This window comes from Strix uralensis, chromosome 2, assembly GCF_047716275.1.
Source record: "Strix uralensis isolate ZFMK-TIS-50842 chromosome 2, bStrUra1, whole genome shotgun sequence".
Classification (NCBI taxonomy): Eukaryota; Metazoa; Chordata; class Aves; order Strigiformes; family Strigidae; genus Strix; species Strix uralensis.
In genome coordinates this window covers 1,875,488-1,892,603 of record NC_133973.1, presented here as the reverse complement: position 1 = coordinate 1,892,603, position 17,116 = coordinate 1,875,488, and the positions used below count along the sequence as shown (strand labels likewise).

General features: G+C 54.6%; 1 protein-coding gene across 4 annotated transcripts in view; it reads right to left on the bottom strand.

Moving 5' to 3' along the window:
• The window catches only part of BOC (BOC cell adhesion associated, oncogene regulated), a 60,398-nt gene that overhangs the window by 3,791 nt on the left and 39,491 nt on the right, over window positions 1-17,116 (bottom strand). The window contains exons 4-15 of one of the 4 annotated variants that reach the window (XM_074860818.1): window positions 14,062-14,208; window positions 13,319-13,462; window positions 12,639-12,932; window positions 11,560-11,832; window positions 10,255-10,553; window positions 7,468-7,630; window positions 6,590-6,700; window positions 4,252-4,458; window positions 3,284-3,465; window positions 2,018-2,123; window positions 884-1,006; window positions 4-231 (exon numbers count right to left, since the gene is read on the bottom strand). In XM_074860818.1, the coding sequence (XP_074716919.1) occupies window positions 4-231; window positions 884-1,006; window positions 2,018-2,123; window positions 3,284-3,465; window positions 4,252-4,458; window positions 6,590-6,700; window positions 7,468-7,630; window positions 10,255-10,553; window positions 11,560-11,832; window positions 12,639-12,932; window positions 13,319-13,462; window positions 14,062-14,208 (2,277 nt within the window). The remainder of the gene's footprint in view (window positions 1-3; window positions 232-883; window positions 1,007-2,017; window positions 2,124-3,283; window positions 3,466-4,251; window positions 4,459-6,589; window positions 6,701-7,467; window positions 7,631-10,254; window positions 10,554-11,559; window positions 11,833-12,638; window positions 12,933-13,318; window positions 13,463-14,061; window positions 14,209-17,116) is intronic. The other 3 variants (XM_074860820.1, XM_074860819.1, XM_074860821.1) reach the window with 3 other exon arrangements.

Below are 17,116 nucleotides of genomic sequence, written 5' to 3'. Positions count from 1 at the left end.
AACCCTTACTCTGCTTGGACCAGGCTCTCCAAAGGCAAAAGGGGATGAAAGCCACGATGAGGAGTACAATAGAGCCCAGCACGACGCCTACGATCAAGTACGGCAAGTCGCTGGAACGGGCCACCATGGCTCCTGTCCCCAGGCCGCTGTGCCCACCGCTGAGCGGGGGGTGCTTCTGGGGGGGCACCGTGGAGGGTGGAAGACGACCTGGCAAACCAAGAGACTTCCGAGCTGTGAAGGGGAGAGAGACAGAGCACGGGTTAGGCACAGACAGGGCAGGGGGAGCAGCAGTCCACTCCAGGGACGTCTGTGCTGCTGTGGAGGGGACAGACTTCTACGGTGGCTTTAAAGAAGTGCTTCTGGATGACAGGATTTCCTAGGCTGATGCATGTGGCAGTACAGACTTGGCTTACAGATCTGCCAGGCTCTTGGGCTGCTAAAGCAAAAGGAAAAAGGAGAACAGCTTCTCCAAAACACACAATGCTGTTCCTATCATGACAGTGCTGCTGCGTGGAAGACAATGTGGGACGTGCTTATAACCAAAGCCGGGAGTTTGGCGCAGCAAGGGCAAGTCAGCCCTTCTGGTGTCAGTCACCATCTCTGTGATACTTAGAAGAACTAAAGGGAACTAATACTTGTGGGAAACGGTGCTGGACTCTGCACAAGGGGTCTGTGAGTACTGCTGGGGGTATATACACATACTGATCAACAGCATCTACAAACCTAGGCCTCCCTTCGCTGCCGTGCTGCCTCCACCACCTTGCCTGAGCTCGGGTGATGCACATTAGGCAGGGCTGGTCCCTGCCTTGCTGTGCTCCGGCAGCCGCAGGCAGGGAAGGCAGAGCCGGCCGCGCTCCCAGAGGCACCCCGTGAAGCTGGTTACCTTTGGTTTCACAGATCATCACGTTGCTGAACTCGCTTTCGCCGCCCTCGTTGAAGCATTGCATCTTAATATCGTAGGAGGTCTCCGGCTGCAGGTGGCTGATGGAGTGCCAGTACCGGTCTCCTGAGGAGGGAACAACCATGCGGGGCCGTTAGCTTCCTCAGGGAACACGCGTCTGGCCCAGCTCTGCAGCAGTGCTCGGTAAAGCAGGCCTGGACAGCAGCAACAGCCCCCTTTTGTGCCCAGAGCTCCTTCTGGTCGCATACTCACAGAATCATCTTGGTTGGAAAAGCCCTTGAAGCTCCTCCAGTCCAACCATGAACCTCACACTGACCGTTCCCAACTCCACCAGATCCCTCAGCGCTGGGTCAACCCGACTCTTCAACCCCTCCAGGGATGGGGACTCCCCCCCTGCCCTGGGCAGCCCATTCCAACGCCCAACAACCCCTTCTGCAAAGAAATCCTTCCTAAGAGCCAGTCTGACCCTGCCCTGGCGCAGCTTGAGGCCATTCCCTCTTGTCCTGGCGCTGGGTCCTTGGCTCAAGAGACTCATCCCCCCTCTCTGCACCCTCCTTTCAGGGAGTTGTAGAGGGCCATGAGGTCTCCCCTCAGCCTCCTCTTCTCCAGACTAAACCCCCCCAGTTCCCCCAGCCGCTCCCCATCAGACCTGTGCTCCAGACCCTGCACCAGCTCCGTTGCCCTTCTCTGGACACGCTCGAGTCATTCAATGGCCTTTTTGGAGTGAGGGGCCCAAAACTGAACCCACTCATCGAGGGGCGGCCTCACCAGTGCCGAGTCCAGGGGTAAGATCCCTTCCCTGTCCCTGCTGGCCACGCTATTGCTGATACAAGCCAGGATGCCACTGGCCCTCTTGGCCACCTGGGCACACTGCTGGCTCATTATCAATCAATCCCCCCCCAGGTCCCTCTCTGTCAGGCAGCTCTCCAGCCACTCCTCCCCAAGCCTGTAGCGCTGCTGGGGGTTGTTGTGGCCCAAGGGCAGCACCCGGCATTTGGCCTTAGTGAAACTCCTCCAGTTGGGCTCAGCCCATCGCTCCAGCCTGTCCAGATCTCTCTGTAGGATACTCTTCCAGGAGAAACCAGCAGCTGGGAGCAGTCTCTCAGTATCTCCTACCTTCCACCACATCCTTCTTGTAGTCGCTGTCGTTGTCGCTGTCCGTGGGGCGGTAGTAGATGTAAAAACCATGGATGGGAGTGTTGTTGTTGCTGGCTGGGATATACTGCGGTGGATGGGAGGAAGAGCAGAAATTAGCAGAGATGTCTGTGCTCCATATCGTACCCGGTGAGGAGCAGTGCGGATAAATGGGATGGGGCAGGAGGAAAACCCAGCAGAGGGGATCTTCCTTGTGTTGCCACGGGTTTGCCCAGTCAGGGCAATGCAGAGCTGGGTGTTATTTCACACCTTGCTTCCCTCAGGGAACAGACAAGCCGTGAGTCTGGTCTTGTCACCCCAAGCATCCAGTACTCTGCTCCCTGTCAGCAGCCACAGGCAATGCTTCAGAGAGAAAATTCCTCAATTCAGAGAGAAAATGCCCTCAGCTGGGCAAGGACAAGCACACCTTTGCCTTGACTCTGGTAGGCTCACGGCTTCCAGACAGGCTGCATCTGCTGACTGCAGGAGTCCTGTGCTTCCGAAGACAGCTCTGTTCCTCCCCCACCCAGGGCACTACTGTCCCAGCTCCATGCGTTCTTGCTGTCTTTCACCCAGTATTTTATCAGCTACTGTTTGTGAACAGCAGTGCCCATCCCACCCTGTAGCAATTTCTGGCTAGAAGCAGCTAGAAGGGAAGAGGGCAATGAGTCCCTCTGAATAAGCTCTAAGCTGTTGGAAACACTTGGATTTAGGCTTGTGATCCAAAAGACGCTGCGCACTCCTAAAAATGCTCTGGAGTGGACTGCTATAAATGATTATCAGCACTTAGAACTGTCATAAATGACTATCAGCACTTAAAACTGCTATAAATGACTATCAGCCCTTAGAACTGCTACCCAGCAAGTGAGAGTGAAGGACCTATCTGCTGGAAACTACTAGGATAGAGGGGACAGAGGTGCTAATGGATTCCAGGAATTGGGCCAGGAGAGCAAGCAGGGGCTCTGTGCATTGTTGAACTGTGCTTGTTGAACAAAATGGTCAAGACCCTGAGGTTATCCACTGAACTGCCTCCTGCGTACGATGTTGGATTCAGACAAAAAGGGTTTCCTGGGCTTTCTGACTTCCCCTACTTCTACATAGCCCCAGCCACGTCCCTCCTTTGGCGGAGGGAGCTAATGGATCCCAGATCCATTTGTGCTGGTGACAGGCTCCGTGTGGCGCCCTGCGAGCAGCGCCCACACCCCTGCTTCCTGCACATTGGGAGATCTTCGCCCCTACAAACCTTACCATCCACTTCAGCATGATGGTGGTCTCGTTGATGGCATCCGTGAAGGTGATGTATGGCCCGGCCACAGGGCGCTCGTAGACTCGGTTGCTGTACCCAGACACCACGTATGGCCGAGACGCCGCGCTGGGCTCGCTCTCTCCCAGGATGTTCAGTGCCCGGACGCGGAATTTATAGGATGTGCCTAGGGGGAAAATGGGAAATAAGACTTGCAGAGATTGGAGTCTTCCAAGACTTCTATTGACTTGACTGTGGAGAGGGGCTACATCTTCTCCAGAAAGCAGAGAGCCTTTTGATCGAAGTACCAACACTGAATGGCCAGATTTCAGCCATGTGCTAGATGCAGCCTGCTTTTATGTGCCTCCCCCTGTTCCTGTCTGGATGGTCTAGGGGTCAGGTAGCAGTTCTGGAAGATGTGTGGGTGGATTCAAAGATTCCTGAAAGGATGTCCTGACCTAGAGCAGGTAGGAGAAGGCAACCTTCCTCTACTACATGGAAATTAAGTAGATAAACATCCATTAAAAGCTCAAAGCCTAAATAATTTTTACCCAAACATCGTTTTACTGGTCTTTAAGTTGAGGTAGATAATGCCCTTTTAAGCTGTCCAGCTCAGCGATGCTGTCTTTTCTCCTGCGCAGTGCAAGGGCAATTGTGTGCCCATCTGTCTTGCCTGTGGCTAAGGAAAGTCCTGTCCTGTCTAGTAAATGGCAAAACCAAATGCCTTTAGTAGCTACATCCTGTAATACAGAAAAGCATGCGCAAGCCTCCCTGAGGGAGGTCAGATCTATGCTGGTCTTTGCAGCTGGAGAAATTGGAGAAGCCTCTGCAGCTTTTCCCCGTGCTTCTAAGGCCGGAGCTGGGCAGGCATTGTTCCGCTCGCACAGGCCGTGACAGATGGCTGGCCCTCCTTCGGGGACTGCCCAGCTTTCCTGCCGACCTCCAGGAAGCCGGGAGGAGAACACCTGCCTACCTTTCTCCAGGCCTGGGATTTCCACAGAGAGGCGAGAGGGAGGAATGTCACTGGTGGCCAGGACCCAGTCTCCCAACTTCTTCAATTTCTTATATTCCACACGGAAAGATTGAATGGGGAACCCGCCATTCCCCCGGGGGATCCAGGTCACGTACACGGATGTCTCTGATGCCATGGAGATGGTTGGACGGTCTGGTGCCTCTGGAGCTGCAAGGGGCACAGAAGGACGTCAGGACATGGAACACATTCCTCTCGCCCTGTCTGGAGGATCCTGTTGCTCAGAGGTATGTGGGTGAGGGTGGGAGCACTGCACCCACCCACGTGCTCTTTAAGTCCTGAGTGCTCACTTCTGTCTGTCTCTTCATTAGAGCTGGCACCCCCAAATCCTCACTCCTTTCAGTTTGTGCCCTGCAAGCATCTTGCTCCTTTTCCACTCCCAACTCAAGTAGGACGAGAGGAGGTTTGAGGTGCGTACACCCATCACGGGAGGGAGAGCAGTGAGAGGTGTGGGTGCAGGGCTGGCCGAGAGCAGAAGGCCGGGCTGGTGTGGAAGCAGCAAGTGTGGGGAGACTGACACTGGGGACAGACAAGTGTAGGAGATGAAAAGGGGAGAGACAGAGAAGAACCAGCTGAGGAGGAAATAGGGAAAAGTTCTGAATTGTAGAAATGTCATTTGATAGGAAAACAATGAAAAGGTGGGAGGGCAAGAGGTGAATGGAGCTGTGGAGATGAAAGAAAAGGCAACACATGAACAAGTGTGGGGGACTGAAGGAGGGGACTTCACAGAAAGACTAAGGATTGACTCCACCCCCTCCCTGGGCAGCCTATTCCACTCTCTGACCACTCTTTCTGGGAAACATTTTTTCCTCATGTCCAGTCTGAACCTCCCCTGTTGCAGTTTAAAGCCGTTCCCTCTCGTTCTGTCACTAATCACCTGTGAGAAGAGACCAGCACCAACCTCTCTACAATGTCCTTTCAGGGAGCTGTAGAGAGTGATGAGGTCTCCCCTCACTTTCTCCTCCTCACACTGAACAGCCCCAGCTCCTTCCATCTCTCCTCACAGGATTTATTCTCCAGGCCCTTCCCCAGCCTCGTTGCCCTCCTCTGCCCTCGCTCCAGCCCCTCGAGATCTCTCTCATATTGAGGTGCCCAAAACTGGACACAACCCTCCAGGTGTGGCCTCACCAGTGCAGAGCACAGGGGGACTATCACCTCCCTGCTCCTGCTGGTCACACTGTTTCTAATCCAAGCCAGGATGCCGTTGGCTTTCTTGGCCACCTGGGCACACTGCTGGCTCATGTTCAGCTGCTAAATGGCAAGCCTGAGGTGGGAAACAATGGATTGGATTAACCAGGAAAGAACTGATGTTTCTTCAGTGCAGCAAAACACCCAAACAGAGCACCCTGCACCCCTAGAATGGGCACTAACTACTCCCTGTCAAGGCTTGGCTGAGGGAGGAGGATGCCAGGACCCGCAGGGTTCCCCTTTCTCCCTTGCACTCCCCCAGCACCCGCTGGTGCACAGCACCTTGTTGGTCCTATGCACCGCACGTTCACAGACTCCATGGCAGGGCTTTCTGAACTCTCCACATGAAACTCAGCAAGAGACAGACAGTTCCTGACAAGTCCCTGCGTTCATGGTGGGGACAGGCCTGCCCTCCTAAGCCGGGCTGCCTGCCAAGCGCAGCAGCAGGGGTCACAGAATCATCAAGGTTGGAAAAGCCCTTGAGGATCCTCCAGTCCAACCATGAACTTCACACTGACCGTTCCCAACTCCACCAGATCCCTCAGCTCTGGGTCAACCCGACTCTTCAACCCCTCCAGGGATGGGGACTCCCCCCCTGCCCTGGGCAGCCCATTCCAACGCCCAACAACCCCTTCTGCAAAGAAATCCTTCCTAAGAGCCAGTCTGACCCTGCCCTGGCGCAGCTTGAGGCCATTCCCTCTTGTCCTGGCGCTGGGTCCTTGGCTCAAGAGACTCATCCCCCCTCTCTGCACCCTCCTTTCAGGGAGTTGTAGAGGGCCATGAGGTCTCCCCTCAGCCTCCTCTTCTCCAGACTAAACCCCCCCAGTTCCCTCAGCCGCTCCCCATCAGACCTGTGCTCCAGACCCTGCACCAGCTCCGTTGCCCTTCTCTGGACACGCTCGAGTCATTCAATCCTTCCGGGTGTCCCACAAGGACCTCTCCTCATCAGGAGCTAGAGACCAGCCATCCAGCTTTGCACAGACTTGCTTTAGCCCGCAGAGACTTCAGCCCCAGCACAGCCTGGCTGCTGCCACCGCCAAGAGATCCAGCACCCCTCGCCCTCCCTCCTTCCCCCGTTCAGGGAGGGCCTTACGGGACAGACGGCTGTTGTCAGACTGGTTACTGCTCTGAGTGCTCGTGCCTGGGTCGTCCCTCTGGATTTGCTGCTCTTTGCTGGCAACGATCTCTGGTTTTGGGCGCCGGCCTGTGCAGAAGGGAGAGGTGGCATCAGTGACATGGAGGCGTGGCTCAGAGTTAATTTTTGCTGTGATGAGGGAAGAAAATATTCCCAGCCACGATGCCAAGGTAAGTACAATCAGGACTCCCAACGGCCCTAGGCGTTCGAAGCACTCAACCTGCAGGCAGGAACTAAAGCTAAAGGGGCAGGTTTGTTAAACTTAATAGATCCCCCTCATAGTTAATTTTCTACAACTTTTAATTGGTCTTGAAATGCTGCTACCTTTCTTCCTGAGAAGGAGGTAATTAGCACAAGGGGGACTTAACATAGACATTTGGGACATCCTTTTAGTGGCACCAAGACAGCTCGGCACCAAGCAGACTGTGTGGAGCTTCCTTTAGTGCAGGACAAGCTTTTAAGGATAGATTAGACACACGCCAGTTGGGAACAAACCCTGTCTCCAGGCAGAGGATGGATTAAACGACCTCTTGACATCCCCACCAGACCTATTTTCTACGGTTCTGCAGGTGTCCAACGGAGATGCCGAGGGAGGGAGGGACTTACTCCAACCCAGGCAGAGGGGAAGGCCTGATTTTCCCCATCCTGTTTCAATCCCACCCTCCACTTTCCCTTCTGACAGAGTCACTCTAAACTGAGGGCAGGCAGGTTTCCAGAGCAGAAACAGCCCCTTTGTCCAAAGGTTGGTGCCTGTGCCTCAGGGCTGGGGCGGGACGTCTCAGAGGGGCCCTCCCCTGACTCAGAGCAAAACACCCAGGGAAAGATTTGACCTTTACCAGTCCGGAAGGTCACCATGGCCGTCTGTCCCTCGCCGGCACAGTTGTGAGCAGCCATCTCCACCTCGTAGAGGCTCCCCGGGTCCAGCCTGGTGAGGGTCAGGCGGTGCTGCGAGGCTGGGACGTCCCTCACTGCCCAGCTCTCCGAGCCATTGGTGACCTGCTGAGAGACCAAGGCAGGCCTTGCAAAGCTGGGGGCAGGCTGGGCTTCTTGCCTGCACTAAGCTCAGAAACTTTCATGACAGTTTGTGACCAACTAGGGCTACTTTCCCTGCCTGGAGGCCAGTTCCCTGCCTGCAGAGGAGATGTTTCCAGCCTGATTTTGCAAAGCTGAAGGATTCAGGTATCAGCAGGACAAGTCACCGAGCACCAGGGTGTTTCCTTGACCCCAGAGGTTGAGTCAGCCTCGTTCTGTCTGCTGGTCCCCTCTGATCCCACTGCCCCTCAGTGCACATAAAGCTCTGGAGCAGAGCTGCCCACAAAAGGCAGCATTAGCCAGAGGCTCGAGCTGCTTTAGGAGCCAAATTTCTCCTGCAGAGATGCTGGCCATTTCCATAGGATGAGGTACCCAGACCCCACTTTGGTCATCTAGACCTAAATCTGGACTAACAGTGTTTTATCCAGCCTCACCGCTGGCGTTTTCTGGCTGAAATGAGGAACTGTAATGTTGCAGCACAGGTTTCTGCAGGGAAGAGACCGTGTCTGGCCATGGCTTCCAAGCCAGAAAGGCTTGGAAACACAGTTCATTTTTTGGTGATGCCTTGATGCCCCACGCAGAGGGGGAGGGAAGGTGGGACCTTCCTCTTTCTCCCCAGCTGCAAGGATAATATTTTTGCAGGCAAATAGGCAGGACACTGAAGTGACCCGGTGCCGAAAGGAGCATTAGCAATGCAGGCAACGCAACAAAACGGAAATGCCAAGACTCTGCTGTATCATTCATCTTCTCCAAGCGTTTGACACTGACTGATTAATGCCTGCCTCGTTTTATTTTTATTCCCGAGCCTGCAGAGTTGTGAGGCCAGGGAGGGGAGCCCTAAAGACTGCTAATATCCAGGAAAGAAAAAGAGAAATTCTTAAGAAACAAAGATAACGGCTGCGTGGCATCTGACTGCTTGCAGGCTGCTGAGATTTTAGGGGCAGCATAAGAGCAGGAAAAAGGAAACGTCCGCAGATAATTTCCAGAGGAGCAGCAGACCCTTGCCCAGTACAAATGTAAGCCTCCTCTCAGTAGGTTTTACTTTCCTTATAGCCATTTTTCACACAAAGAGCCTCTTCTTTTGTTGCTCAATTGATTCCTTCCCTCTCCGCACACATGCTTTTCCAGTCAGAGATGTCAAAATCCAGATCATTATATAGTTTGATCCTAAGGATCTCTGATAGAAAGAGACTCTTTTTAAACAAGTTTAAGGGTTATTGGGTCTAATTCCTTTCCACACAATCCTTAAGCATCCCAAGAAAGAGTCTCCAGCTGAGAATTTGGACTACACTGAAAACATATTACTGCAAACTGCAGTGACCCATGGTGACCTCCACTGCCCTCCAGCCCCTTCCAGGTGAAGCGCTGAAAAACAAATAAAATATGGACAAACTCCAGCCTGCAAGTTAAGATTGCATGCAGAACGGGTAGTTGCACGGTACACCACTGGGGGACAAATCTCTTCTTGCCAGACAACCAGAGCCAATAGTCTGGTGAGGCTTTTGGCATCTTTTGGTTTTTATTTAAGCTTGCCCTATTGTGTTCTTGTGTTGTCATCTTCTGCCTTTGTTTTAAAGAGCTCTTTACAGACATGGTTAGCTGAAACCCTCAGCTTAAGCTTTGTTTAGAAAGAAATCAAGGGTGTGCAGGGATTATAACAGCCTCCTATTATACTGTATTTTCACAAAATCAAACAGTTCCAGGAAAACAGATACATGTATTCACGTATAATTGAAAATGGTGCCTTGCAATGGCTGGGAATCCAAAACATGCCAGATCTGGAATCTACTCAAACCTCAAAGCAAAACCTGCCTCTCTACTGCAGCTCCTTCCCTACCCAAAGGAAATACAAGCAGCAAACAGATAAATTCAAGCCCTTTTTTTCCCCACTCATCCCCAGCAAAATGGGAAGAGATGCTCTACACCTCAAAAGCAGAATTTTTACCTCCGCAATGCTTCATTATTTAGAGAAACTGCTGGGCTCCAGCTCTGCCTGCGGTGCCGAGAAGCGCTGCTGAGAGCAGGGGCCCTTGGGCTCAGGCAGAGCTCGGCAGCGCACCGCCAAGACACGCTCAACGGTGCAGTGCCGTTCAGCTTCCAGAATAAAACTGGTGGTTGAAGACCTTCCCGGAGGATTTAGCACGGCTGTGCTGGCTCTCTGGTGGCTCCTCATAGTCACTGAGCGTGGGTGCTTCAGTGCTGCTGAGCAGCCCAAGCCTTTCAAGGCAAAGGTGTCCCCGTGGCTTTGTGCCAAGACAAAAGCATTATGGAGCAAGTCACTGCACAACCTGCCCTCGGGACTTCCTACTTGTGTAAGCACACAATGGGGAATTGCAAGTGGAAGCTCTTCAGACTGGAATCACGCGTGTGGGCATACGCCCTCTGCGTACTTAGGCTTTTCTTGGACAGCTCAGCAAACCTCCTGTCGCAGCCTGTACTCGTCACGCCTCAACAGCCCGAGGCTACAGCTGAGGAGGCCCCAGCAGCCAGTGCCACCAGCTCACGAGGTGTGAAAACGTGCAGCAAGGCCACCAGCCCACCTGTGGAACGGCACAGAGGGGAAAGATGGGAGCGGGGTGAAACAGCGATACCTTGCGATGCTTCACCACGTAATAGAGGATGGGGGCTCTGCTGTCAGGCCGGGGTCTCCACACCAGATCGTAGCTGTCCGTCTTGGATGTCCGGGGAGAACTGAGGATGATGGGGGCCTCGGCTGGAGATACCGGCTCCCTGTTGGCTGCGCACTGTGGAGATGCTGCCAGCGGGGTCGTCGCAGGCTTTGGCAGTCCTGCTTTATCCAGGGGCAGCTTTAAGGCACCGTCCCTGGAAGGTGGTGTTGGAGGCTGAGCTGAGCCCAGCTGGGCATCTTGCCCAGAGTGGAGTGTAGCTCCTGAAAGACAAGGTGTGGAGGCAGGGTAAATGCCCGTTGCAGTCTGGGGTGAAGGCAGAGCTACGAGCCCCTTGAGCCTCTCAAGCATCCCAACTGGCACTCTACACCACTGCACCACAGGTACCTTAGAGGTATCAGGTCCCAGGTGGTGCTGCCTGCTGTGCCACTCAAAAAGGTGTTGGCAACAATCTCTCCTTCTGCTACAAACCTAACATACCTCACTGGGGCCTCTCCGAGAACAGGCCTCGGCCACATGGGGTTTCCTCCCCCTCTGAAGCCCCTCTTACCCTGGATAAGTTCAGCAGGGTCCAGGGAATCAGGTGGTTTCTCTCTTACCCCCCGGCAGATCCACCCACATCAGTGTTTATGCCCTTGCTCAGTGTAAACTCAGAGGCAGAGCTGAGTAAGCCCTGGGGTAATGCCCTACACCCGGATGTCCTACACCTCTCCAACTCCCTGAAAGGAGGGTGCAGAGAGGGGGGATGAGTCTCTTGAGCCAAGGACCCAGCGCCAGGACAAGAGGGAATGGCCTCAAGCTGCGCCAGGGCAGGGTCAGACTGGCTCTTAGGAAGGATTTCTTTGCAGAAGGGGTTGTTGGGCGTTGGAATGGGCTGCCCAGGGCAGGGGGGGAGTCCCCATCCCTGGAGGGGTTGAAGAGTCGGGTTGACCCAGCGCTGAGGGATCTGGTGGAGTTGGGAACGGTCAGTGTGAGGTTCATGGTTGGACTGGAGGAGCTTCAAGGGCTTTTCCAACCTTGAGGATTCTGTGATTCTCATGTAGAGACAGCAGGAGTACGCACACATGGCGCTGTGCTTACAAGCAAAACCACTACCAAGCTCCTGCAGGGAGATACGAAGATCCCAGCCAAAAAAGCACTCGAAGCATAGGGTAAAAGGGAGGGAAGAGCACAAGCGGGAAGGTTACACACCAACTTTCTTCTCCGGCTCTCTCCCTGTGAGTTAGGCTCTGGGATTGAATGGTCACAAGCTTGGAGAGGGGCACTTACCCGGCCGGGCTGTCCTCAGCTGCACCATGGCTTGCGCACTGCCGACCTCGTTCTCGGCCATGCACTGGTATATGCCGTCATCCTCGGGCCCCACGCTGACCAGCCGCAGCGCCCTGCGGGACAGCCGGAGCCGCTGGCTGCCGGAGAGGGGGACGGCGTTGCGCAGCCACACGACGGAGGGCTGGGGGTTCCCTCGCACCTCGCAGGTGAACTTGGCGCTCTGGCCCCAGGGAATGATCTGCTGGGACACCTCCATGGTGACCTCCGGGGGTTCTGTGCAGGGAAAAAAACCACGGCTGCTGAGTGCCACCTGGCAGGCAGCACGGCACGGTCGTGGCTTTGCGCTTTTCTCTCTGGCAGGGACGAGGGCAGAGTGATGGATCCTTACCCCACCCCCAAGTCCCACTCCCTTCGTGGGGGCCCACAGGAGTTCGCTTCCTTCCACCTCCCCTTCAGCATCCACATGAACCACAAGGGGAGGTGGCCCAAGGCCATCTGCCCCTCTCAGATGACAGCGGCCACCTACAAGTCCCATTTTTCTGATCTGAAATGCTGCTCTGCAAAGACCGTGCCTGTGCCAAAACAACACGGCGGCACCTGGACGAAATGCAATCCAATGAAAATAGGCTTAGCCTCCCTAATGCTTGTGAGAAGGGGAAGGATGCATGCTAGAAATGTCTGAGGTGTAGTATCCCTTACATTTCCCACTCCTTAGAGAGAGTTTCCCTACAGAACAAAAAGCAAGAGACGCTGACGTCTTCCCTATGGCAATGTGAAATATGTCTAAGCAGCAGCCAGTCCTCCACTAGAAAGTGTCAGAGCAAACCCAGTGCCACAACTGACAAGAGAATCGCTTCTGCAGAGGAAGGGAGGATCCACCATCTCCAGCCACGGTGGGAACTACCACCCTCAAGGAAGAATTTGTCCCAACTCCTAGAAACTGGAACCACAAGCAGGGGTTTGCAGTGCATTGTGGTTTGTCCAGGGAGAGGAAGAGTACAGCAGCACCAGTATTTTCCCCTGAAAGCAGCGGAGAAATTCCAAGCCCTTCCCAAAACAAGGGCTACAGCAGCACTCACCAAACACCTGCACGTTGTAGAAGATGAATGCGGCTCCGGCCTCCCCAACCCCGTTGTCAGCCGTGCAGCTGTAGGTGCCCGAGTCCTCCTCACTCGTGGGGTCAATCAGGAGGTTGCTGAGCAGGAAGCGCGTCTTGTTGTACGCAGATACGCTGGAGCCGTCTTTGGCCCAGGTGACTCGCGGCGGGGGGATCCCGCTGGCCACGCACTCCAGGATGAGGCTTTGGCCCTTGGTGACGATGATGGTCTGAGCTTCGGGGGGGTAGATTATCCGGGCTGCCTCCGCTGTGGAGCCTGGTGAGGAGAGGAGGAGGAAGGAGGTGGGTGGGAAGGCAGGCGGCCGGTGGGAAAGCAGGGAGGGGTGACAGTAGGGCTAGCGCGCTGCTGCCCTGCGCTGGGGCGGATAAACACAACGCAGGCCAAGAGGGCCATTCCTTAAGGGCTGAGGGCCTTTGCTCACCCATCCCCAAGAACAAATCCTGAGGAGGTACAGCAATCCCAGGGTTGCACACACACATACCCCAGGAGCAGACCTCGGGGCCTTCTGCTGCTGGAAAGGAGTTGTCCCAGCAACTGTTAATGTCGGTTCACAGGGAGAACCACCTGCGAGAGCACACGTACGTGCTCCCAGGGCTGGAAGCGCTACGGAGAAGACGTGCAGTGAAGGGAGAGCGGCTTACGTCTCACACGGAGCCTCTCACTGGAGACCGAGGTTTTCACCTCCTGCGTCACAGGGTTGTAGGCAGCACATTTGTAAGTCCCTTCATCCTCTTGGCTGGCATTGACGATCTGAAGGTTCCCGGATGGCATGATGAGGTAATTGTCTGTAGAGAGAGAAAAGGAGGTGGCACCTGGTCACAAGGTATGCTCCCGTCCAGCCTCCTGGAAGACATGCAGTGCCCTGAAGAAAAGGTCAGCAAGTGGGAAGGGAGAAAACAACACGGTAACACTGACAGCACCGAAACGACCCCTTTTGGTTCAAATATCAGGGGGAGCAATGATGCAATGACGGAAGGAACAGAGCCTCAGGCCAAGCTAGCTTGTCACAGGTACGTGCAGGAGATGGAGAGGAGCTGCAAAATTCAGATCCAAATTTTAAAAATTTCCCCAAATTCAAAGTTGCCTTTATCTGGGCTGGGCTAGAAGAATGCTTCATGGACACATGGAGATGCCCAGTGAAAAGTGACATTGTGCATCACCTAATTCTGCCTCCTTTTGCCTTACCACAAGCTGGTGTTACGCATGGCTCCGCACTCCCAGACATCAAGGAGACCTGGCAGAGGCCCTAAACCAATCTGTGCTCAGACCAGCGACGAAGGGACAATGAGAAGGCAGGAGGCAGAGAAAGCTACTGCTGGTAGGGAAGGGTAAATCTGAGGGTCATGGGAGGGGACCCAGCGGGACAGACCCCTGTGGCACTCACCTCGGGAAGCCTCTAGCCACTCCTGCTTCACGCTGTAGCGGACCTGAGCCTTGGGGTGACTTTCGGGCAGGTCACAAGCGATCACGGCCGTGTTCCCTTCATCCACCTCGATCACGTGCTGGCCGTCAAACTTGAAATCTTTGAGATCTGCAGAGAGAGGGAATGACAGGGCATCTCAGCAGCTGGCTCATCACCTTGGTGTCAGCTCATCCTTTCCCTGCTGACCAGGGGCTGTTTCATTGCTGTGCCGGCAGAGGACTGCTCTGTCCCCAGCAGCTAGGGAAACTGGCCAGGTTTCAGAGCTTTATTTATTTTAATCCTCCTCCTTCCTACAAAATGGGTAACTTAAAACACAGCTTCTGGAGAAACCGCCTGCTCCATGACTGAGAAACTGGGTGCGAAAAATCCTGACCTGAGAGTAAAAAACGAGCCAACTTACTGCAGCACTGAAGGGCGGCCAAAAATGGTCTTTCTGCCACCTGCTAGTTCAAACGTAGCTGCCATCCTGTTACTGAGAAGCTAACTTTGTAGTCATAACTCAGAGAGCCCAGCCTGCTTCAAGGGTGTACAGATTGCCAGGTGACAGAGCGGGAGAAGGTGTGTGAATGCTGGATGCTCCCAGAGCTGCCCTGAGCTCCTCCAGAGCCTGAGCAATCAGTGTCTCTACTCCAGGCACTCTCGTTCCCATCAAATATCTCACGGCCAAAGGCTGGTTAACCACGATGATTCGCATGTGCCCAAGTTCCAGTTCAAAGAACAGGGCCTTGCAAGGAAAAGCAGCTTCTCCTCTACACGGCACAGCTGCCCCCTCTCTAAAACGCCATGAGAACACCCTGTCCCAGCACGTGTCCCCCTGCGAGGCTGTGATGGGGGTCACTCCCCTGGCAGGGCCAATGCACTGGGGTGGGGGGAAGAGGAGCTTAATTTTTTGTTTTCTTCAAAGCAGGAGCAGAGAACCGCAGTGAAACCCCATGGATCTGGCCGGGCAAGGGAGCATGCCAGCCCGGCCTCGCCAAGCTTCCCAGAGATGAAACCGGTTCCTGCTCTCCCTGGGCACGATGGCAAATCTTGCCAGGGCACTGCAAGCCCAAAGTTTGTCTTGGTCAGCCCGTGCTGCGAGGGAGAAGGTTTTGTGCCAGGAAAAAAGTCCTGCGCATGCATTTTTACAGTGCCGTGCACCAGCCCAGGCGACCACTAGTGACAACTGCACATCCCGCAGTCGCTTGCAGGTCACGTTGTCGCATCAAGGCTCAAGCAGCCCATCTTCCCCGGGACCCAGCGCGAACACACGTCTCCTGAGCCGCTGAAGCCGGACGAGACTGCACTTCCTTTTCAAAACCCCACGCTAAAGCAGCACGTCGCACCCATTGCCACGGCATGGCACGGCCACGCGCTGTCAACAGCTCCCTCGCCCCCGAAACCCATCCCGGGACGTGGCGCCCGCGACCTCGGGCAGTTTGGAGAGCCGGGGGGAAGCAGGAGGGCTGGCGGCGGGCGGACGGCAGGCAGCCTCCCTTGGCAGCCCCAGCCAGCAGAAAAATGTGTTTTTGTTCTCTGGGAAATGCAGCAGCACTCCAAGAGCAAAAGACAACTCTGGCTCCAAGCTTCTCCCACCCACAGTCATGGAAAAGTGACATGAAATTTCTCAAGCAGACTTTCTGATTAAAGCAAGATCCTTTATGGAGTTTAAATAAAAACCAGCTCTCTTGGCAAAGCGGCGAGAAAGCCTCCCCGAGCGCGGCGCGGAGGGGCTGCCGGGTGGCTGCCGGGGGAGCCAGCGTTCCCGGGCCCAGATCTGAGGGAAGGGGAGGAGGTTGAAAAGAAAAGGGGAGGTTTTGCAATGTCATAAAAATGATTTGCAGCAAACATACTTAATACTTCTGGAATTTCTTGGCATCGTTCAATTAAAAAAAATAATAATAAAAAGAAGGAATAGGGGTGAACTTCAGAAATGTGATTAATCCTTTAAGACAAGCCGAGGAGGGGAGCCATGTTTCCACTGGGTATTAAAGCCAGATGAAGGTTAACTCTTAACTTGTGAAAAGCTGGCAGCGCTTCACGCTCCTCCGACAACGAAAGTTACTGCTGGGGAGGGGAAGGGTGCTGGATATTTTCTCCTCTTTACTTTTTATATTTGATCAAGGAATAAAATAGTAAGGGCCACAGAAATGGAAAGAGGTGGAGAAGAGGCGAGAGCCCAGTGTCTGCTTGCCCACATCACGCATATTTCTCCAATCAACAAAATATAAACGAGCATCAGGAAAATTAATGTGCGCCTTGGTGGTCTGGATTCATCACAGCCAAATTAAGATTTCGGAGCCAAGGCATAGGCTCCAGCACTGCTGGCAGGGATCTGTACACACACACACACACACACACATGCATGCACAGACCCTGAAGAGAAGGGGCCCAGGAGCCCGAAGGAAAAACACAGTGGAGCCCGTCGGGGAGCATCACGCTCTCGGAGCTGGAAAATGATGTCCCCATGCTGGGGGATCCCCGAGATGACCTTGGGCTGGGTGGACATGGGGGTCCCTCACGTGCAGCCCCCGAGATGGCTGCTCAGCCCACCGCTCTCACAGCTGAGTGCTGCAGCCCCATAGTGGGGAGCAGGACCCCCAGATCTTCCTGCCTTCCCCTCCCAGCCTGACCACATCGGATGAGGGGCGAAGCTGTGGATGGAGGGGGAAAGGATGGAGGAAAGGGATCCTGGGGTGGCTGGAGGAGCAAGAACGGGGCGCTGCTGGAGCAAAACCAGGAGGGGAGAGGGGAAAAAACATCAGGTGGGCACTAGGACAAGCTATTTTCCAATACGCAAGTGTACGAGCTTCCTGCCAAACTACTCCCCTAAATTCCTGCTCCCCCACAGCAAACAAGACTGGTTTATTTGCCAGCGGGTTTTGGCCACAGGCGGTCTCAACCACCCTGCTCCCTGCTGGTGCGGGCACATACAGCCATCCATTAACGTCAATGGGTCAGCCGGAGCTGGCGAGCGGTGTTCAGGAGCACCCCCTGCCTCCTCCATGAGAGGGACAAGCCCCCCCTCACACATCCC